This window comes from Diadema antillarum, unplaced genomic scaffold (genome assembly GCF_040938485.1).
Source record: "Diadema antillarum isolate AM-2024a unplaced genomic scaffold, OU_Dant_1.0 scf00000000, whole genome shotgun sequence".
NCBI lineage: Eukaryota > Metazoa > Echinodermata > Echinoidea > Diadematoida > Diadematidae > Diadema > Diadema antillarum.
The window spans coordinates 1,646,032-1,671,204 of NW_027270889.1; the positions used below are offsets into that span (position 1 = coordinate 1,646,032).

The 25,173-nt window shown below is 38.1% G+C and overlaps 1 protein-coding gene across 1 annotated transcript in view; it reads right to left on the reverse strand.

Moving 5' to 3' along the window:
* The window catches only part of LOC139731181 (thyroid hormone receptor beta-like), a 55,726-nt gene that overhangs the window by 21,421 nt on the left and 9,132 nt on the right, over positions 1–25,173 (reverse strand). The window contains exons 3-4 of the mRNA XM_071642410.1: positions 8,821–8,936; positions 7,434–7,575 (exon numbers count right to left, since the gene is read on the reverse strand). Of these exons, the coding sequence (XP_071498511.1) occupies positions 7,434–7,575; positions 8,821–8,936 (258 nt within the window). The remainder of the gene's footprint in view (positions 1–7,433; positions 7,576–8,820; positions 8,937–25,173) is intronic.

Sequence of the window (25,173 nt, forward strand, 5' to 3'; positions counted from 1 at the left end):
CTGTGAGACCTAAAAAATCAAAGAAAGGAAAATTTGGTTTTTACCACATTTTTACCAAATGCTTTAGCCTATGCAGCTGCTGTATATGCCAAACTTTCTAATTTGATCACATTTTGCCTGTGTTCCTCATGGCTTCGGGAACAAGAACAAGAACTGTTTTTTTTTTTTTTTGGGGGGGGGGGGTTTGTTTTTGTTTTTTTGTTTTTTGTTTTGTTTTTTTAAAGTAGTGCTGTCATGTTCTGCAGTGGCTGGCAGTCACATAAGGTTTGTGCACCTAGAAGGACTTCTGCAATGAATAATGTTTGCACCCGTTATGTGTTTTCACTTTTGCAAATCATCTTTTCCTCAGGATCAGCAACTTTGAGAAACACTTAACCTAATGCCACATGATCAGTTCCTTAAGGTTTCTACTTTTCTAGTGAGTGCCGTTATTTTCTAATTCTTCTCACATCCCTTTGAAGGTCCAGTTATTGACCTCACCTTATTAGAGACTCCTTGTAGACCCACACAAAGATACCTGTCAGGATTCTGACAGCCTGTGCTTTCAGAATTTCTTTTCCTAATGTCAGCTCCCCCCCCCCCCACCCCCTCCCACCACCACCAGTCCAAAACATCAACAACAATCGACCAACAAAAGCTTGAGGGGGAGGGGGACAACTGTTGTGTTACATTTTCATGACCTCATGCCTCAATGTGGTTCAATACGCTGCTAATCCCCATCTAATTGCCCCTACTCTTCCCCCTTTTCATCTCCCGCTACAAATATCAAAGACATCAGCTAGCCGAGCATTGCATCTAATTTCTCTCTCGTTCTTCCCCTCTATCTATCTCTCACTCTATCAAACTAGAGAATTGTAGCATTGATTTTTGAAAATGTCATCACGTATGTTAAACCCTCAACATACTAGGTAGTTCCTTTCATTTCTTTGTTGGGGGGGGGGGTCAAAAGAGAATGCATAACAAGTTGAGTTTATCAGTTTTAGCGTTCAGCTTTGGCTCCACAAAGAAATATTACATTCACTGAAAACACTTCAGCGATTTCAATGATAATTAATGCCTCCGGCGACACTTCACGGCAGAGCCATGAAAATAAGTGCCAATCTTTAGTACACTATAGAGCTTGATATGAACAAGGCAAGACAGAATCTGATGTGGAACAATTAAGGAGAGCTGCATAAAATTGATAGCTATTAAAAAAAATATATGTGACCCGCGACAGCGGTTTCAGGCAAAAGTCGCAAGAGTAAATTCCCTCCTAGGCGGGATACAAAGATTTTGACCATTTTTTTTGCAGAAATCGAATCTTTGATATGTTTTCTACATCTGCACTAAATTTCATAGCATAAGACTAAGCTTTTCCTACCGAAAATGGAATTTTAAGCACCCTATGTTGGATCGCTCTCATCAGTTTCGAGCTTCTTTCGAACGCCGTGCCAATATCCCCAGTGTTGCTACAGCGCAGGGTCTCGCATGTGATTGGCTGGTGTGTCGCATACATTTACATGATTCGGCTTTCGGAGACACCAGTTGCAGCGTTTGGGGAATGCACGTGTGCACGATTACGTTGTATATGCTCCATTGTTCTTGCTATACGTGTAGTGGTTTATATACGGTCGCTCTGTAGTACGTGCATGCTCTTCGTTTGGCTTTCTATCCAAACTATTCTACCGCAATGTTCGACAATGGCAGTGAAACAAAAATCACGTTCACTGTAGCATGACATAATCGTGTGAAAAGAAAACTAGATATTCTCAAATCAATTGTCTACTTGCACAGGTAGTAAAATTATGACAGCAGACCGACTCAATGGAAGGTAGATGAGAGGAAAGGAGCGGTCACATGTGACCAATTATATTCAAATACTACACGTCAAGATCACACCAAACTAACGAGTCGTGTTTGTTTGTTTGTTTGCTTTAATTTAATTAGCACCACTGAACAAGGCAACATACATGTATGCATGTCTTGTAAAAGCAAAACAAACAGGAAGCGTGACCCTTGCCAGCACTAGCATTTTTCTGCCTTCAAACGGGTCGCCAATGATAAAGACAAATCAACCACGAAAACGCGGTTTGTAAATGTGTGGATTCGCCACCGCTCCTGCGTGTGGATGCCATTTTTGCGTAATGCATGCACCATACACATGTACATGTACACCATACGTGCAATTATCGTATTCGCCATCTTGAAAGACGTACTGGTAAACAAACCCGAGCGAAATGCACTGTTTTTCGGCTCCATACGCTGAGCTCCGAGGAAGGTGCCCGGGAAATTTGACTCTCTCAGTGAGTCAATCAGAAGGCGAAGTGGTTGCTAGAGGCGGAGCTTAACATCGATTGGCACCGCGTACGGATGGGTGATTATCCCCTCGCATCGCCGCTCGGACATTGTCTTTGAGAAAGAGGTGAATCTTCAAAGCCTGTTTTCTCGCAATTTTGTCAGGCTAACAACTTAAAAAGTGCATTTTATTTCTCTTTCTATGCCCACTTATGGTGCCAAAGAATACAAGTGTTTTATATCAATGCGAAGCTTAGGAAATGGGCAATGTGATTCAGTGAATAAATGAATTTTCAAATTTCCCGACTTTTGCCTGAAACCGTTGTCGCCAGTCACATATGATAACGCCAATGTGTACAGAAATATGGCACATCAAGAAACTCCTACTTCTAATGACTTGTGACGATATGTTCAAAGACTTCACAATGTTCCAGTAGTCACAAGAATTCAGCTGCCCTACTGAACCTATATGAATGAAATAACATTAAACATTTTTCATGCTAATCATATACCTTCTACATCACAATGTTACATCACTATCACTGGTATTGCAATGTGGAAAAAAAAAGCTAACCATATTTTCAAGTACACCAGAAGAATGTGCCAACTGATTTGTGTCTACAATCGGATGGACTTTTTTCTAATCCTTTTTTTTTTTAATTCGTCATATCCGGTACCAACAGCTATTGGCAACCAAGTTTCAAGTTTACACTCTTCAGTACTTTTCTTTCTTTTTTTTTTTTTTGCTCCTTCTCTACATCATGTACTCCTTCCATTCATCTCCTTCTACATTATATATATTATCTTCCTCCCTTTTTTTCAGTTTGTTTATGTTTTTGGTTTTGCTTTGAAGATATACTCTGCTCTCTAAAAAAAAAAATCGAGTGAAAATATTCACTCTTAAAGGAGTGAATACAAAAAAGAGTGAATTTAGAGTGAAATTGGAGTGAATTTTGAGTGAAAATGTTCATTTTCACTCATTTTGGAGTGACCTCAAGGATCACTCGAAGATTTTGGAGTGATCCCTGAGGTCACTCTAAAACGAGTGAAAATGAACATTTTCACTCAAAATTCACCCCAATTTCACTCTAAATTCACTCTTTTTTGTATTCACTCGTATAGGAGTGAAAATTTTCACCCGATATTTTTTAGATTATAGAGAGTGTCTCTTCTCTCTACTCCCTGGTAAAATACTAACGATCTTGGGAGTGTGAGAAGGAAAAAGGAGACACACACAGAAGAATAGCAGAGAAAAGAAGAGTTTCTTCATTATTTGCGCAGTGGATGACAAAGGAAGCTGAGCATGTGTCCTCAAGGTGACCTTACTGAAGGGATTAGTGAAATCCTTCTTCCCTTTTATTCCAGCTGAATCAAAGAAGGTTACTCAAGGACATCAAGGACACCAATTCTTTTTTGGTTTTCTGTTTGTTTGTTTGTTTGCTTGTGTGTGTGTGTGTGGTTTTTATTTTCTTTCTTTTGAAGAGCTCTTCTTGATAAAAGCGGCACCAGCAACCACCCCACATTAAAAGTCTCTGCATACCTCAATTATGATAGACTGTTTACTGAAAAACTTTAATTTATTTATGATTGTTCTCCAACCCCCCCCCCTTAAAAAAAAAAATGAAACACTAGTACAAACTCATACATTGTTAAAGAGGTAGATACAGGATCCTACCATATGTTATCTGAATCTTTATATCTTCTTACTTTGAGATTTCCACTATTTGGACCCATTTCATCAAGATTTGCTTTGCTCTTCATCCATGTGTCTGTATGTTTTAAGAGTATGGTAGGTGTTCAACACACCGACCGGGTCCATATCAACCAACCGCGCTCTATAATGGCATTGCGCGTACAGAAAGAAAATGTACGCATGTGACTACGTGCAACGGTGTTCTATTCTTCACTGGGCTACGCTACCGAGTAAAATGAGGCGAAAACAAATAAGTATTCCCTCTAAATTACCGAAATTTAGCAAAATCGAATAAGATTTAACATGTAACTACATATAACTAGGCCTACATTCGCTGACTCGTTGTTAGATGTAGAGTATCCTTCTGTAATAAATTTGACGATTTAGACCGCAAAATTGTCATTATGCCACTCTCTCAAACTCTGCCGCTTGTACGATCACGCACACACGTTACACATGTACACATGTACATGACATATAATTATTTTGTCGTCCACTACGACCGTACGAGTTGAAGCAGAAATGAGAAATGAATGTGAAAAAACAAACCGACTCATCTAATTTATTTCAATTACGATGAAAAGTTTCCTAATGAAAATCAATTCAAATTCATCAAACAGTCCTTCAAAAGTAATATCGAAGGATTAAAAATATATTCAAATATTATTGGAGAAAAATGACGGCTATAAAAAAACAGCAGCTTGTCGAAAAAACGCATTTAAGTGTGCTTTATACGTATTGTCCGGGTGGTCGGTTGAAATGTACAGGGCAACTGAGTGCGGAAAAAATGACACCCCACGCGTTCAAAGCCGCCATCTAGAGCGCATACCTCAGATCGCATTTTCAGTGTGCGCTTGTGAATCCGGAGTATTTTCTCCACACGTGAGTAAAATTTCAGGCAAATTGTTAGATTTTTCACGTTTCTAGTGATAGAAAAACGTTAGGTGGTCGGTGTGATGAACACCCAACCATTATCATATCCAATATCATGCATTCAGGCATCACTGTGTATGTGTGCATACATACACAAAGTATGCAACATGCTATCCACACCTTTGCTTTCATTACAGATTTACTGACATTTGAAGAGTTTGATAGCAAACTGGGTGAAGCACCATTAAAGGGATGGTACAGTATTGGTGGAGATGAGAATTGGGCTTTTAACTTTTTGCGAGATACCAAGAGAACACTTCTGATATAGTACAGAGCACACCATTTTATGAGGAATTTAAAGTTTATTTGATGAAAATCGGGTTTGGAATGACTGAAACATCCAAAAACAAAGTAAAAAAAAGCGAACGTAATAAAGTGTGGGTCCCACACTTTATTAGAATCGCTCTTTTTTGGATATCTCAGCCATTTCAAAGCCAATTTTCATCGAATAAACTTTGAATTCCTCATAGAATTACATGCTCTTTCATGTTTCATCAGACTTCTCATTATCTCACCAAAAAAAATGCTAGAAACCTGAAATTAGGTCTCAACCAAAACTATACGATCCCTTTAAGCCTTTTAGAGTGAGTCAATCATCAATCAGAGAAAAAATACAAACCTTTCCAGTGATGCCTCACAGGCTACCTTAAAGGACAAGTCCACCTTCATATACATAAGGATTGAGAGAATGCAGCAATATTAGTAGAACACATCAGTGAAAGTTTGAGGAAAATTGGACAATCCGTTCAAAAGTTACGAATATTTAAAGTATCTGCGCAGTCACTGCTGGAAGAGAAGACTACTACAGTGTATGATGTCACATGCGTACAACTATATAAGGAAAATAAAAAGAGAATTTCACAAAACTTTATTTTTTGAATAAAGTGCACAGTTCTTCGATTTGCTACTGATGTGTGTATAAGGGTAATACTATTCCCCCTGCCTTGTGAAAGAGAGAAGTCGAGTGTTCTCTTGTTATGCAAGAAAAATGGAAATATGTTGAATTTTCTTTATTCTTTCTTTATATCGTTGTACTCATGTGACATCACAAGCTATAGTAGTCTTTTCATCCAGCCGTGACTGAGCAGAAACTTCAAAAATTCATAACTTTTGAACGGATTGTCCGATTTTGCTCAAACTCTCACTGATGTGTTCTACTAATATTGCTGCAGTCACTCAACCCACATGTCTATAAAGGTGAACTTATCCTTTAACAAGGAATGTTCTTCAAGTTATGATTAAACAAGAAACCACATATTTTATCATTTTCTTTGTTTTCAAGCAGTTTCAACTGCAAATACCTCAAATTGACATGAAAGGAGTTAACTCCTTTTGCTATCAAACTCGTCATTTCATCTGTATTTTGGATATATTATAAAAGATGCTAGTACTTATTCTTTTTCAAATCTTCCAATATATGTAATGCTTCATTATACATGCAAGGACAGGAAAAGAGAGAGAATAGCATTTTGCTGTAGCTGAATGTCGTACAGTCAACATTGTCTAAGTCGAATCTATTTGGACTGAAGAAATAGCTTTAAAGTGAAAACTAAGTTTCGGTAAGTGCTTGAGAACCCGTCTAGCACCATTTCATTTTTGCTTGCAATATATCGAAAGAGTCCACTAAGAAACTTACCTGGCTGACACGGTTTGCCGGAATGATGAGTCGGTTTGGAGTATTTTGAGAAAAATAATAATAGTAGGAAAACCAACTTTTATTCCAGAAGACTCCAGACTAACTCGGTCTCGGGAAAAATTCGACCCTACTTCAGACAATTCACACGCAGTAAGTGATCGCCACATTCTACTGGCCACTGCATAATACCAAATGAGGCCTAACTGAATGGACAGGAAAGTGCGTGCTAACGTAATCCTGTACAAAACAAAACAAAAATGACAGCGCTGTCCTCAGTTGCTGAGACGCGCGGTCTTTGGAGTTTTTGCTGTTGTTTATCAAGCGCCTTTGATTGTTTTAGAGGTGCTTGATAGGCGCACACTAATTTTGCATGTGCGCAAAAGAGGTTTTTGATGCGCGCGTTGTAACAACTCGGACCATTACTGCTAGCGAGTAGCCAGAACACGAAGTGCTAGTTTATACAGGCCGCTCCCATAGGACAACACTGTACAATCAGAGGGACAACCATTACAACTCATCCCGCCGTCAAAGCGAAGCCGAGTTATCCCCGAGTCCGAGTTTAGCCTGACCCCGTTCGGGTAAGTACTGAGACTGGACCTTTTTTGTTAATATTTCGCATTTTCGTCGTTACCCAACGAATATCTTGTAATAACATCGTTATTCTGCACATTTCCTAAGCATACGTTCACATTTAGGAGCGAAATTTGACAACTTTTGCAGGCGTACCAGAACTTTGTTTGGGCTTTAACTTAGAAAAAATCTGACTCACGAGAGATTAAAATTAGTAGAATATAAAGAGAAGGGAACTTGAAAGACCTTTGAATTAGACAATTATTCTACTTTCATATGCAACGTCGAGGGTTGACTGTATAATCTTTTCGCCATTTTACTTACGATCTGGGGCCATGCCTACAGCCAGGCACTTCTTGTATCTACACTGCTGACACTGATTCCTTGTTGTCTTATCGATGATACACTCCTCGTTCCACTTGCAGTAGTAACTCAGCTTCTTCTGAATGGTTCTCCGGAAGAATCCCTGCGGAGGACAAAACAGTTTTGTCAGATCATATGTGACCCTGCACCTCAAAACAAACAAAAAGTCGCCAGACATGAATTTTTAGTTAAGACCATATTCTGAAAGAGCAGACTTTAAGCTTTAAAATGATGTACTATAACTCAAATCAAATGGACTCTCCTAACCTATCTAAATTATTGGAATGAACACACAAACTCAGGAAAAGTGTGAACTGAGAAAAGAGGCTCTGAAGTACAGTGTCTATTCAAGCGCTTAATCTTTACCAAACCGTGCTGGCTGTGCGATGAATGGGACAAAAAACAGGAAGTAAACCACCAGAGTAACAACAATGAAGGGATTATCAGACTAAAGTGAAATTAAGCATGCCTCATTAACACATTCTGTCCATAACTAATGCCAACTTTCAAAGCAGTACACTATCCTTTCAAAAGTTATTAGAGTCGAAAGTGAAGAGTGTGGACAAGGTTTTTCAGAAATGAAAAAGGGATTCTAAAGACACACCTAATCACACTATTCTACCAAAAATGTTCGAGATAAACTGCTAAAAAAACACACTTTCCTGCCTGTTTTATGATACCAAATCTTAGCATAATGTAAAAGAAGACCCGCTCTTTCGAAAATATGAAAAAGTCAAGTTCGGCTGGGTTGACCCATTTCACTTATTTTCAGTCCTCACGCAAAATCAGTGTGTGCGACTTTATGTTCGTTTTGAGGTGCACGGTCACATATGTATTTTCAAAAGTTGCACTTTTTATTTGTGTTTAACCTATCCCACTTTTTTAGCTTATCAGGGCATTTACTCTGAAAATACAATATAGGTCTACACTTGCATGAGACAAAACTTTTGTAAATGAGAATACGATTAGCAACTGATCAAAATAACGTAAAAACAAATTAAGAGCAAACTGTCACAGTAGAGGAAACTTAGCTTGTACAGTGTATGTAGAGATTCTCTGCAATTAGGGTTTGTTTGATTTATGGTATAAGCTCACATTCTTTGAATGACTTGACCTTTACACGTTCAACAAGGAAGAGTCGAGCTTGATCTTTCACTATCAATAAAGGGCCATTGAAAACTGCATCTTCCGCCGCTACACACATTAGTGTATTAAGAACATACTCAATCTACGTGTAAGTGCATGTCAAGTACTTTGGTACACTCATGTGCTTTCACTATGCCATACAAGATATTTTTGCAGCCAAAAAGCCTCAAGAAAAATTTTCTGATTTTTGGAAGAGACCTACCTTGCATCCCTCGCAAGTCATACACCTGTAGTGGTATCCCGTTGCAGCATCTCCACACACCACGCATGGCTCTGGACCGTTGCTAAGGTCCATATAGCTTGGAATGTATGGTGACTCTAAAAATAAACAAACAAAAGAAGATAGGAAAAATTATGTCATAGAAATTTAAAAAAAAATCAATTTATCTAATGACCTGTAACCTGTGCAGCTTACAAACTTATTGACTGATTCTTTTACCAAATTGCCATAGATGTGGTCACAACATACAACTTGTACTTGGATATGAGTTTAATACTGATAACAACATCCATAATGATAAAAGTGATGCCAGAAATTATTAAAATAATGAAAGTAACAAAACACCTACAGTGAAAAAGCTATCATGCACCAACTCTATCTACAGACAAGCTCTTGCCCAGCACATGGAATACAAAATAATGCAATTACATTTTGCAATTACATTTTGCAATTATCACGTAAATGTGGATAGAGGGTTTGATAACAATCTGTTCTCTCTGTTCTTCCTTCTAAGGCTACATTTATCCTCTTTCCCATGTTTGAAACATGTTTCAATACCCAATATTAAAGCGCATTTGCAAATGCCTCTCTGACCCCATAATCAGAACACCTTTCCATAAAAATATCAGACAAAAGCTCCCTGAAAGTGAGTTGGAAAGCTTAATTCTATGCCAGAAGTGAGTTGATGAATGCACCCATGATTTCACCCCAGGGAGTCAGAAGCCATGTCACCCGCCATGGCATAGGTAAGGGACAAACACAGTCACTTCTTGTTATATAATGTTGCATAATGCCTGACCCCATTTGTTTATCAGAGTGAAGATATGTTTAGAAAGTTGAGACAAGAGATTCTTCTAGGTCAGATGCTTGCCATGGCTATGTCCTTCATCAAGATATTCCCAACCTCCACAAATATAACAGGGCAAGTTACCCTAGGTGCATTCACAATGGAATTACCATGGCATTAAATACCACAGTCATTTGCAGTCACTGTTCTCATTGGCAAAATACCATTGTAATAGATACCACGGTATTTCAATTGGTACAGTTCTCGATCATGAAATACGATGGCATTTCAGTCCCAAAAGTACACCTCTCCTGAGGTATAAGCCCTGCACATATGCACATCTCTTTACAGGGAGAAGATTATAAAGTGTGTTAGTTCACATGAAAAATTTAAACCACAGTGCAGTAGTGGTATATCTTGAAATGATTCACATCGTATTTCATGCAAAGATTGAATTACCACCTTAAATACCACAGTGTTGCACAAGGTATATAGCAAGGTATTTGTGGTAATTTTAACATAGTCCCCGCGTTCACATTGGTCCCCGCAACGCGATCTTGTCTATTTTACGACTGACCGTTCACACTGATATCTCATCTGTCCCCGAGCTGCGGGAGCATTTTCGAGCTCTGCCACTTGAAACCAGGCATAGCGTATGTGCACATTTGATGACCACAGGTGGACGCTATCAATTGCGCCCCAAGGTCACCCTCCCCTCCAAATCTTGTCCCCGTACACGACTTGCTTCATGGGGACGAGGGGACAAGTCCCAGCGAGCGTTCACATTATGGTTTTCGAGGAGAAAGTCCCACAGCTCGGGACTTTCCCCGCGTCGCAGGGAGCAATGTGAACGCGGGGTATGAAATACCACACAAAATACTGCAGAATTTCAAATACTCAAATGCCACACTTTTTCACAGTAAATGTGAATGGACCTATTGCCAATGATATATCTACTGTAAAACATGATAGGCCTATATTCGCGGCATGAATATTTCGCAAATTGGAGCCGACGGCCTTTTTTTCCGCATGAAATTCTCGCAAACTGCCACTGGCATTCAATGCATATTGTATTGACAAGAACTTTCGCGTACATTTTAATTTCGTGAATCTTGGCGCTTGCGAAATTCGCGAAATTAAAATGCATGCTAACATTCCTCATTTTACAGAAGGCAGTAGGGCCCTATCCATCAGTTGGAAACATTGTGGCATACATGTACGCCTATTGGTGAAAGCTGTCCGGCAACTATAATGAAACACTGCGCCTCTTACATCACAAGAACACAATCTTCAGCAAGAATGAATGATTTTCCTTTCATTCTTTTTACTTACGCTATCTACAGGATACAAAAAATAGCACACAAGTTTGGACAAAATGCTCCTAAAGTGACTTGCTTAAAAGGGGAAATACATTTCTGATATCTATAACTTTGCAGACTTCCTCTTCTAGATGCTATCTGGGACTGAAAGTAAAGACTAAACAGCAGCAAAATTTCTATTGTATGTCTTCCACTGACCGCTCACCGCCCGGTCATCAAAACGTGCATGTAGGCGGGGAAACACATGAGTCAGTGTTATACTGATTACACTTTAGGGACACATTCTACGAAATTGGATGTCTCCTTTCCTGAAAGTTCTTTCTTTTTTCTTTTTCCCCCTCTTTTTTTTTTCTCGAAATCAAAGCACAATCAACGCAATGATATTTCCTGGAAATGGACAATATAATACAGAACTTGTTTATTGCCAGTTTGCTTGCACCTCAGGGGGTTCCCTTGATATCAAAATTACTGTTTTCTTGGATTTTTGCCAGATCATAGTGGTCACTTGTGCCTAGACTCCATCCTCTCTAAGGTCTTGACCACTGGGTGCAGTGGACATTGTGGTCAGACCTTATGGTATTCAACAATGGTTTCTCAGCAAAATTTTCTGGTGGAAAAGTATAAAATGTTTGTGTGAAGTTATCGTATTCTGTGAAACAAACATAATGAACATTCTTCAGTGGAAGCATTTAGCAAGAACTTGTTTGAGTTAAAATGCTTCAGGTTTCCTTTAAGAATATGTTAAATCATTAATTTAGTCAACTTCTGATCCATAACTCCTTGCTACTCTTGTTACCTCCATCAAGGAGAGTATTTTTTTTGGGGGGGGGGGGGAATTGTGTGGTTTGCAAAATAACTCAAAATTCTGAAAGTGAGTTTGGCTGAAATTTACAGGGAAAGTTGCTCATGACACAAAAAACAGATGATTAAATTTTGGTAGTGGTCTGGATTGCTTTCTAGATCCAAGAACTATTTTTTTTTGAGGGATTCTTTAGGCCTATATGGCAGATATGGGACCTATAATTCAGAAAATTTAAAACTACACATATTTGAGGTGCACATATTACACGTATGAGCACTGATGAGAGCACACTCTAGGCACAGCAGGAGGCTTACGTGTTGACAACTAGAAATTATTCTTTATTACAATGGGAAATATATAAGTAGGGTCATTTCTAGCATATTAATTATGTGGAAATGAGCTGTCTGGTGGCGGTATGTGCTCTCCAAGTGCTTATGTACGTGTAGTTTTGAGTTGTTTTTCTCCTCCTCAATCTTTCAAACTCCTCACGAGGCCTTGCAACCTGCGTTTAAACGAAGATTTACATCCCACATATCGGATAATTATGGCTCTGAACTACACCTGTATATTCATGTAAAAAGAATTCCTAAACATCCTGTCACTTGCTTGAACAAGTACAGTTAAAGCAAATCCTTCCAGAAAAAAGAGAGATGAAGATGGAGAAGAAGAAGAGAGAGAAAAAAAAGAAGAGCACAACATATGCTGGCAACACATGAAGACCTTGTCAGATTTTGCTTTCCATTTTTTTTTTTTTAATTCTTGTGTGTGGACACAGACACAGACACACACAAAATAAATAAAATGAAAAATAGGGCATAACTTTTACCATGCGCATCTCGGTGCATTTTTTTTTTTTTGGGGGGGGGGGGGGGGGGGGGGGGGACTCTCACAATAATTTACCCTGTGTGGTACATGTGAATGCTATGCACAAAAAAATAAAATAAAATAAAAAACATGATTTCAATCCCATAATGCAACTCGCCACCGTTGAGCACTAGTGTCACTTTCCTTAGAATATCATCTTTTCTATCGAAACATTGCAAATAAAAAAAAAAAGAACCAGTCAAAAATAAAGAAAGGGAAGGTAGAAGGTTAGGAATGAAGAGGACCACAAAAGACAAGAAAAAACTCATCAATCCCTGAAGTCACAAATATAGAAGGAGATCTAGAAGGGGTCATGGCTCATTGAAAAGGAAGTTGTTTTAGCCCTTCATCCAAGCAAGACCTATTTGGATTGAAACGAAACTCTTGATAAACTTTTCCTTCAACCCGACTTTTGCCACCAACTTTATCATCAAAGCTAATACACCTGTACAGAATCTGAGATTATTCCAAAGACAATAATGAGTAAGCTTACAGCTGTATGTGTCTTCTACATTATAAACACTCAATGAAAAAACCTTAAAGAAATTTGGTTAGAATCCTTGTTTGGGTAGATCAACATTATGATAGTGTGAGACCTTGGTTTATTTCTATCTTGCTGATGCTTTCACATTCAACTTGCTTTTCAGGAATAAATGTCTGTGATTTTAACTGTCTGATGCACACAGTTGTGCAAGGTCTGGTCAGATTTTGTCCTTAAACTACAATGTACTTCTCACCTCACAATGTTTTAAGTCTTTTAAAGGAAGAAGAATCTAAATCTAGATCATTACATTATTTCTGAGTCACAATCAAAGTGCAGAACTTGTGCATATGCAGATAGACCCAGGATGTATCTGCTATATCTCGCAATTTTATCGTTTTGTAGGCGAGAAGAGTCTGAAAGCCCTTTTATCTGAAAAAGCAATCCTGTTGCCATTTCTGCAATAGTAATGTTACACAGTGAAAAATTCAACTGACAATGATAAAGGCATTGTATACCAAATTCTGAAGGAATTGACCCATTCCAATAAATTAATCAGCCCTATTTCAAGCAAAAGGCAACACCTTATGTTGTAGTTGGTGTGCAAAATAAAGCCCTGGCTGTATATGTAGTGTGCAAAAGACTTGGCTATCACACCATGGCACAAGTTAGTCTGTATAATTCCACAACGAAGTCTGTCTGGTGTTTCCTGAAGATTCAGTTGTTATGTAATGGTTAGATCATCTTTATCTGACAAAGGTCAGGATCATTAAAGCTTTTTTTTTCCTCTGGTAGACAATCTGTTCTTCACCTAAATCTCTTGAGGTCATAATTTGATTCTCCATTTTAGCCTTCAAAATGGTATAATATGCAACACATGATACTCTGTTCGTACACGCAAATGCCATTCACTGCTCCATGCAGTAAAGATATGACTACAGACTTTCATGATGGACTTCAAGAATCTATCCAAGCAATTTAATATTGTAGGGGACCTACACTTTGTACATGTCAAACTTGAAAATACATACCCCGGTATTCAAATCAAATCTCGGACAGTTTCAGTTCTCATTGTCACACTGTCACAAGTGTTTCTTATATTAACCCAATGACTCGAGGGGGGGGGGGGCAATAAATTTGGTGTCAATTTCTTTGGTCTCTGGGGTGTGGTTGCTGTGCTTCTTGAGGGATTCCACTAGAATTATTCTATGGCTTTAATATGTTCGTATATAGTAGTGAGTTGTTATATTACATGTCTTAACTTGCCTTTTCAGGGGTCTTATTATACAAGTTTGCTTTTCTAAGACCCCTCCACTTTACAGCTGTACATCTATATGCATCTACATGCATTGTCAATTTATATTCAAATATTCTGCAAAAATTGTTTTAATCGCATATATTCAACAATGTATTCCTTGTTACATATTATTGTTCTTATGTAGTTTTTGTATTGTGGAAACTTTGAATAAACTTGAAACCTGAACTTCAAACTTGAAGTCCTGAGCCTACTCGCGCAAGCATCTTTGGGAAATGCGTGTTGTAGCAGATTCAAACTGTTCTCAATGGGTGAAAGGCAGACTGTTAGACACAGCTGTTGGCTTTCTGATTTATTGTGATACAAGTTACAAGTCCAAGAAAAGGTTGATTACAAAAATCCATTACTAGCATTCTGATAAGCTCACTATGTCAACCATATCGTCAACTAAATAGGGAAAATAGACGTAATAAACAATTTTAGTGATTTTTTTTAATGGGGATTGGCAAGAGTCTTTTCATTTATGTTCCAGTTGTTAAAAGTTTGAGAATTACTCTTCAGCAGGGATAAGTGGAACTAAATGATACACAAAGGTAGCCACTTCCAAGAGTGCAACAGGTGTACACGCTCCCTATAAGAGAACACTTGACTCATACAGCACTTTGGCAAAGGCGAAAAACTTACACACAAACACACACCCTAATGTAGGGAAATGTTGCAGCATTTTCAAAATACGAGAAAAGATGAAAAAAAGGAATCATTTGCCACATAGCCAATGAAGATGCAACAAAAATATAGACAAACATCAAATGGTTTCAGGTGTTTCCAACAATAACACCATACTGTATAAAACCAGAAACATGTGCATGATGCAGCATGAAACTTTCGCCAATTGTAGCTGATGACCTTTTTAGCATCAGAAACTTTTGCAAACTGCCAACCACAAAAGAATTAAAAGTAGGCCTACACAACATGTATAGTATACGTGTAATGCATTGTGTAGCCAAAACTGTTTGTGTGCGTTTCACTTCTGTGAATCGTGGCCCCTCACAAAATTTTCATGCACAGAAAAATTTCGGGTTTTACAGTATTTGCTGGTGCAATGCCTGCAAATGATTCAGTAGCTAGCTACAATATGTGGATGTCTCCAATAATGTGGTAAGGCAACAGCTAACCTCAAACTATGTCACAGACTGAGGCCGACTTTTCCCTCGTTAGGTCCTTACACAAATACAAAATCAGCCTTTCGGGATCCGCTTGTAATTTCATCATCCCGCAGGTGTGAAATTTAATATAAAATGAAGGAAATGACAAATCATTAGATGAAAAATGGAGGTGCATATACATGGTAGACATTTATAATCTAGTTAGCAAGAGTGAATTAGGGCGAATAGGCCGATTAGGGCGAATTAGGCTGAATTAACTGTCAAGATATTTTACTATACAAGAAGTGGTTGATTTTACCACAAAGCTATGATCTGGTGTCACCAAAAAAAAAAAAAATAGCACAATATGACTGCTGCTTAGAATTGACTCTGATTGGAAGCCTACACGTTTTCAAGCATTCATTCTATCTGCAATTATGACGATGGCCAACCATTTCCATTTTTTAAGCATGCAGTGATCTGGAATGAATACTGACCTTGAGAATTGACCTTTGCAATCTTGTAAGTCAGATACAAAAGAAAATTTACTGGGTTACAATTTTTCTCAAAAACATGGTAACAAGACCAGGAACAGATGTAAAACCCCAAAGCATAATGCCTCTGGCAACCTTTGATGCAGAGAGGCACAAAAAACAGCAAAAGGGTCTGAAAGCAGAGCCTAGAGAGCACTCAGGCATGATGAGTTGACACAAGAAGCCCCCACAAATTCCTGTCCGCGACCATGTCCTCAGTGGCCATGATTAGGGCACTGGTCAAGCCGCCAGCTTCCAGCTAAAGTAGACGGACACCCACAGACATCATATCATCACTGGGGGCGAATGTCCTGGCTTGCTGTATAGAAGGCCTGTACAGGTCAGGGGAGATGACATTTAAACAAAAGCCCTGCCTGGGGGACTTCTGCATCTGCTGTTTGCCCAAGTGATGTAATATTACATAATAAACTCCATTACTGGACAGGGGCCTCCATCAAAATGAACTGAGCACCATTGGATATGGAATGGTGCATGTTGAAAAGGGTACAGATGCCAGTAGATTTCCTGTCTCTACTAGGACTATATATCAGGTGAGAAAATTGTTAGATGGTAAACCTCTTGAGAGGTAGATGACAACTATTAAAATGAATAACTTAAATGTGAATACTCTCACAACTACACTGAATACATCATTTCATTGATACAGAATTGTCACTTTGTTTTGCAATATCTAAATTCTGATAATTATTCAGAAACAAAAGGTATCACATGCACAACTTTCCCCATGTTAATACTCATTTAACTTCAATCAAAGGTCAAATAAGTGGTCGTCATCCTTGTTAATCTCTTCCCATACCAACAAGATGCTGCAGCATCTGGTGTTGAGCATCCAGAAAGTGAGGTTACCAACCAACAGATTTGCCAGGAATAATTGAAAATATAGAATGATTCCTTCTAGTTCTATCTTCAAAGTTACAAATGGTCTCTTGTCACATCATCATTATTCATGAGAAAAGACATTTCATCTTAAACTGCTAGAATCACGATAGCTACTACACATTTTGCAAAAAGAGCAGTACTGCTCCATTCTATCTCGGAGACATTTACTTTAATATGGTAAATGGAAATGGAGACGAAGTAATTCAAGCTATCAGTAGATGTTTGACTATGACTATAGGCTACTAGTAGACTAATACTACCGGTACACATGTCAGTTTAAAGAATATTAAAACAGTGAGTTTGATGTGTGATACAAAGGAGAAATCACCCATAATGTAACCACTCAATGGCATCCATTAAAGTAGACAATTCACAAACACTCAGGAGTGGTATGTGCATGTGGTTACAGCTCGTTATTCCAAAGGTTCGTTATTCCGAAGGTTCATTATTCCAAAGGTTCGTTATTCCGAAGGTTCGTTAATCCGAAAATGTGATGAGGTTTGTTATTCAGAAGGTTCATTCATCCGAAAATGAAATAAGGTTTGTTATTCCGAAGGTTTGTTCATCCCAAAATGAAACAAAGCTCTTTATTCCGTAGGTTTGTTACGGATCCTAGGGCCTATATCATTTCGGATCGACGAACCTTCGGAATAATGAATCCTATTTCATTTTCAGATAAACGAACCTTCGGAATAATGAACCCTATTTCATTTTCGGATAAACGAGCCTTCGGAATAGCGAACCCTATTTCATTTTCGAATTTACGAACCTTCAGAATAACGTCACAAATGTTCGGATTAACAAACCCTTTTTCATTTTCGCATTAACAAACCTCTATTTGTGTGTTTCGGATTAACGAACCTTCGGAATAACGAATCTTCGGAATTACGAGCCTTCGGAATAACGAACGGCACCCTGTGCATGTAGGCCTACATCTGCATGTAGGCCTACATCCTTCAATATCTGTAGACCAGATATTGCTGAAAATCTAGAAAAAAAAAAACTGTTTCTGTCATCATTCAAGGAAAATTAGTCTCTCCCCATGGTATTTTCTCTTTTTATAAAAATTTCTTTTCAATCTGATCCACAATCTTAGATAACTTTCTTTGATGCACCAAGTAAGTAACTTGAGGACTAGGCCAAGTAAAAAAACAAACCAGTTTCTCGTCCTCGCGCGCATTGATTTTGGCCACCGCATCGATTTTTTTACTATTTACTATTTTCAAAATGGCGCTGAAAATACCAAGAAATTCAAAATTCTCGTCCCAGCCCGCTCCCCGCCCGCATCGATTTTCAGTTGCCGCATCAACTTTTTTGATATTTACTATTTTTTCGGCCGCCGAAAAAAGAAAAAAATTGACAATTCACCTACCAATCGAGATGTCTCATTTCTAATTACGCCTTGCGTCCTCTACTTAGCTGTAGTACAGCTGTATAGCTTCTGTAGTGCGTATGTAACGCATGCATTTCACACTGCGAGCTCGGCAAGAAGTAATGACCCACAAAGCAGTCGAACTGTAGTTGGATGGGCGCGGCGCGGCGGGTGGGCCTGGGCTAGCTGTGATGTACAGCGCACTCGGTAAGTCGTGAACGCGATAACGGCAACATTTTTGCGATCAATCGCTGATATTCTACGCATATTTCGCGCATTGTTCGTATTTTTCCCCGTTTCTCATATTTTAAGCGGATGAATTGTACTGTACAAATGCTTGTGAGGATTGTATCGAGTTTGTATGATACATTTTCATGTCATTGTGACTATGTGCATGTGTGTGCAGTGTCGGAAGGTACGGTGCCAGTGCAGTGGCCGTGCCACACCATATATTGGCAAAGTGTGCGTGTCTGTAGCTGTCCAGGGTCCCCATCCCCACTCTGTCAGCTGTCTGCAAAGCACGCATGAACACATTCGAATGTGTAGAGGCCCGTACACTCTGCTCTGTAACGTTGCATCTGACGGCGATGTATTGTTCTATTTTGAAGAAAAAATGAATGTGCTTTTCCAGCAAATGTAGAATTATTAAATGGGTGTATCTACAAAATAAATAACTTTTCCACGGATTCTGGTTTGTCTCGTATTTCTGCGGGATACTTTTCTTTACGATGTAAATTCACGGACACGGCCGTGAGTCGTATCATCTGTAGTGTGGTATGCAATCATTCATCATCAAAATGATGAGTGATTATCAAATGTCTTTTTAGAACATGAAGAAACATCTTTAAATGTTTAATGCTATAATGCCATATCAGTATAATTTTGACATCCATCTGCAATTGTACAAGCCAGTTTCCAGTTGAATGTGCTACAATTGTACTGTGAAGAAATGCAGATACTGTACATACCAGCTGTGTGGACACAAAAAGTCACAAACACCAATGATAAATAAAGCAGTGTTTTGAATATCATGGAATTTATTTCAGTTGTACATTTGTTGAAAGACATGTTTTATACCTGTTTCAATTAATAGCACAATACATCAGAATTGCAAGTACACTGGTATCAGAAATGCCATTACAACACTAAATACCAGTAATAAGATGGTCATTTTCCTTTGACATCTGTAGTCGCGTAGTGGAAAGAAAAAGCAAATGTTTATTTTTGCATGCATGAAGTTTCATTTCAAGTATGGTACATACAGTATATCTATTTGTTTGAAAATGCATAGAGTGCAGGCAAGACATACACTTGGGACCTGGTCTCTCATTTAACACAGCTACCAGTGATATTTCATTTCATAAATTGGATATAGAAAATAGTAAAGCCCTCTCTCGTTACCTTTCTCAGAATTACCGGACGAGAAACACATATTACTTTCATTTTGACAATCCTCGAAAAAATAGTAAGATATCAAGTAGTAAGGACCTCCCTCATCGCCTTGCTCAAAAAACCCGGACGAGAAACTACTTTCTTTTTTTACTTTGCCCTATTGCACTCCTCACAATTTTGCTGAAATGTGTGACCAAACTTTTGATTCTCCACATACAGATTTCTGCAATAAGTACCAAAAGTAATGACTGTATATGAAAGTTCTCATTAGGATCAATAATAAGAACAAAATGGATATTACAATCCATGTCTTGATCAATTCCACGCCACCTCACTTTCCTGCACAACTCCTCTTCTTTATTTTCATAACTTGATTCTCATTTTCTGTTGTGAGACAGGTATTATTTCTAAAGTGACTCATATGCCAAAGAAATCAAACATGCAAGCTACTGTACTTCAAAGAGAAACACACATTTGGATTCACACCCACACTTCACTTGTGTAAACAAAGGAACTTTATATCTTTTTATGTGTATTTATCAAAAGGCCTCACACAATATACAATGTCCTAACCATGCACAACTTTGTATAGTCATAGTGGTACACACACAAACACACACACACACACACACACACACACACACACACACACACTGGCATTTCTCGGAAATACATGCACCAGACAATGTTCTTGGAAAGTCAATGACCTCATTATGTGGAAATGACGAGCTTGACTTAAAAATTTATCACAATTGTGGATGTGGTGGAGCTAGGGGACACATCTGCAAGACAGAGATACATTTGTGTATGGTTGCACACAGTTGCACTGTTCTGTGTCATATCTTTGTATCCTACATTGTACCTTTTTTTTTTCTCTCTTTCTTGTATTTGTTTTTTTTTTCAGTTCTTTTTATTGTGAGGGGAATGACCACCATGGCATTCAACCACATTAAAGGGGGGGGGGGGGCAAGTGGGCTTGTAGAACCATGCATTAGGGCCTATAGTGTTGGTGGAGGTGAGGATTAGGCCTTTAACTTTTTGTGAGATACCAAGATACCACTTATGAAATAATACAGAGCATGTCATTCTAAGAGCTATTCTAAGCTTATTAGATAAAAAGCAATTTTACGATGGCTGAAACACCCAAAAATGAAGTTTTATGGTTTTTGGTTTTATTTTGCTATTTCAGCCACTTCAAAACAAATTTTCATCAAATAAACCTTGAATTCCTCTTGGAATTACATACTCTTTCATATTTCATGTGAGGTTTCTCATTATCTCACCAGAAAATGTTAGAAACCTGATGTTAGGTCTGAACCAAAACTATACAATCAATTTAAGCTAATGCCCTGTAACAAGGTACAAATTTGTATATTCACTATCATGTCAGGTATGCATGACCTTTCATTTTGTTCTTAAACTGGTATACATAACAAGAGGAAAGTCGAAGTAGAAAGGATGAAAGAAAAGTAAAGGAAAGCTGACTGTTATTACAAAACTGGCAGAGAAAGAGACAATGGGAATGAAACTTACACTGGCCTACAATACAACAGGCATGGTAACGGAGAGAAACATGCATTTCAATATTATATTTCACTCTGTGCATGAGGACTTAATAGGCCGATTGGCTACTCTTCCTAACTGACAGATTTGCAGTCTTTGTATGTACAGTATAAAGCCCTACACAATTACATTATAATGTCAGACATTCAATTTTACTTTACTAGGACAGATCATTCGGTATAGATCCTTTCTGAAATTGAATTACCAAAGTTAACCCACCTTGAAGATAATAGCAATCAATATTAAAAATGAACTTGTTAAACAATCAATACTCTGCTTCTCGTTTTTGTTTTACTTTTAAAACCTTACAGATGTTGTTTGTATAAAAATATCTAACAAAATTACAAGATATCAAAGCATAATTTTTCACATTGACTGTCTTTTTAGTAACAGTTTAGGCATTAGGTTATCTGTTGTCAACATGAATTATTCATTTCTCATAACTATCCTAATTTATTCCAGTATCACCTGCCCCAAACTGTCCAAAAGTTGTATCCTTTTTTAAATATCTACAGTACAACCATTCACAAAGGTACAATATTGTAGACATTAATTAGGCCTAGAGTAAAATATCCCGTTTGCGGCAGTTTAAGCATTGTTAGGAGTTTTTCCAACTTGTAAACAAATCAGGCAAATTATTTTCAACCATTTCATATATCATAGACAAGATTATTCATTAACGCAATTGTTTTCATGAAAGAAATTTACCATTGACCAACGCAGTTTTCATGATTTACCAGGGCAAAACCCAGCACAATTTTCGCCGATAAGGGCGATATGCGACGTAGTAATTCTGCTTGCGGCACGATGTACAATCCCTATGCAATACGCGCGTGCTCCGCGATCTTTAGCTGAACGCCTTCACATGTCTCGCGAACATTGCGTAAGCGCCAATTCCCATTGCGAAAGCACGTGAAAATAGCGTGCGCACATGCATTGGCCGCAAACGAGATCGCAATTCTGGCGGTGTTGTTGATGTCTTTCTCGTGTTTTTCTCATTTTTTTCGATGGTAACATCCACTTTCCGAAAAAAATGGCGGCCCACATCGGCTCGCGAAAATTCTATTTTACGTGAGGATATGTTTTCAAAATCCATGAACATCGAGAAAAAGACGAAAAATCCAGTTTCTTGGACCATTGTTTCTTAACTGTTATGTTAAGAAATACCGAAAATTTCATTTTGGATGCTATATGTTGTCATTTAGGTGAGAAAATTTCACTTTCGTCAGAGATCGTGCCCATTTTATCGGTTGGTTTTTGTTGATTGCTAGTGTGTTAGTATATGTGTAGTGTGCATGGAACAGTGCAATGCTGTGTTTAGCTGTATATTACCGTGTATGTTGTACCTGCCGCGAACGGCTGCACGGCCGCTTACTGACGCAGTTACTCTACTCAGTGAGATGACATACAAACAAACAGTTTTACAGTTTCACAACAGATAGCCTGACAGAAAGACAAAGGAAAAATGTGTTATACAAGGCATGAACATAAAAGACAGGCAAGACAAACATACCAAACTTTTACTCACTTTTTTCATGGCTCTCTCCTGTAGGAAAGATAAAGCAAATATGGGAAACAAAAGAAAGAAATCATTAGAATGACAAATTACATGACAGAGAGGAATACATCTACCATGTACATTGTAGGTACCTACATGCATTATCACTGAATATGAGGAAAAAATCTTTCTGAAACACCACACGTGGACAAATAACATTTGAACAAACTCCACCTGGGCCCTGTTTCATAAAGATGTTTGTAAAGTTACGAACATTTTACGAGCGACTGGTGATCAGTTCTTGTGCTGAATTATGGAAATTCTGATAAGTATAGCACATCAGAACTGATTACCAGTCGCTCGTAAGTTGTTCGTAACTTTATGAACAGCTTTATGAAACACCCCCCTGTCCTTTGAATGTCACTTAACTGCAACATATCATTTCAGTGTAGGTTCAGACAAAATTTCTTATCTTACAGTTTAATAACTCAAAGTTTTAAACTTCAATGATTCTAGTTTAGCACTGGAAGGTTAGCACTTTTAAAGATTTAAATCTTCCCCAGCAAACTAAGGTTTGAACTGTAAGAGACCCTCCAGGACCTCATTTCATAAAAGGTTGATACGATAACAACTCTTGCTGGAATAGCAATTGTCATGGTAATCAAGAATCCAGCTTCCTGATTGGCTGTTGCTATTGGAAGTTGCCATTCCAGCAAGAGTTGTCATCCTAACATCTTTTATGAACCAGGGCCCACGTGCTATTTGGGGTGCAAAATACCACCTCTCATGAAGGAAGTCAAAATTGCTATAGCAATCAAAACCAGGTTGCCAATCGCTGAACCTTTCATCTGCCCTATGAACACCCTTACAAGGCTTATACTATAATATCGACCTGATGTGCAGGTCAAACTTTCTTTTGGTTCGGTATTACAAGCCTGATAAGTGAATTGGGCGTAATGATGACAATAGCCTTCAGAATGAGGGTACCAAATGAAGCATTCTTCTTGTGCTCATCAGCATGCCAGGCTTACCAGCATCTTGGCATCCACTTTCCCCACCATTATCCAATGTTACATAACATTCAGGTCATTACAATAATGATGTCATAAAAGGTCCAGGGGAGTTTAACAGCAGGAGGACACGCATCTCAAGATATGCATAGCAAAACTGCACAGAATATTAACTTGGTAGTGTTCTGCCAATATGGGAACAATTATCAAAGAAAAAAAAAGCAAGGATGTCAACCTTGAAAACAGCATTTCACAACTCTGATGACTGAAAAAGCATATTTTCAGTGAAAAAAAAAATCTAGTAGTTTCCACACAATGCAATAGAAATGTGTAAGGCATAGTAGGCCGTAATACAATTTGAAGAATAAGAACCTCCAGTATTTTCATGAAATCTGCAGTATATTTGGGCAAAACAGAGCCATGAAATATACTGAAGAAAAAAAATAACAGTTTACATATCTCTGATAAAGTCTCAAACTTAATTTTTGCCCTTTAAGTGACAATGACTGTCAGTATTATTTTTACCATTTATCTCTTCATACATTATAATGTTTTCAGAGGCTTCATTTCGGAAGGGAATCTACAATCAGATGTGCTGGGACAATGTTCACAATACTTCCAGAGAGAATCTTCTTGTCCTCAAGACTGAAGATACACGTGTATGTGGCATAGGGTCCTACAATATGTAGGCCTAATTTATGAAAGGATCCATTTCCTGTTGTTTACAGGTCAATACAGCAGCAATTCTAGCTGCTGGCTTGTTCTATGCAAATACATTATTTGTATATGATATTAATGGCACATTCACAATTAATGCAACTTTCCACTTTTTCTGGCCCAAATACCTATTCGTTCTCATCTACAGTTGTATGCTGTCTTTGATGTTCTAGTTTTTAGCAGCTTCTATTCATTATGAAATTTTGGATGCTGATGGACAAATTGACTTTGTTAGATATTAAAACCTGCTCTTTGATTATTCCATGCAGCTCTAGCAAGACGGACAAATTATTATTCTGTCAAACAAACAGATGGCAGTCTTACAATTGTACATGGTGTACAATTATTTTGGAGAAAATGTGTTTCTTCTATCTCTTTTTGTTTATTTCACACTTTTTTCTCTTCTGAAAATAAGAGTGCCAAATAAAGAGAGGGCACTTGGGTCTGCACACAAATTGTCAACAGATTGTAATACATGCTGAAATTCCAAAGCAGCGTGATTAAAGGGATGGTATAGTAGTGGTGATTTAGTTTTTAAGTTTTTGCGAGACACTTGGATACCACTTTATGAGGATAATGTTAAAGAGCAAACAATTTTAAGGGGAATTGAAAGTTTATTCAATGAAAATTGGGTCTTGAAACGGCTGAGACATATGAAAATAAAAGTAAAACAAAGAGATCCTAATAAAAGGTAGGT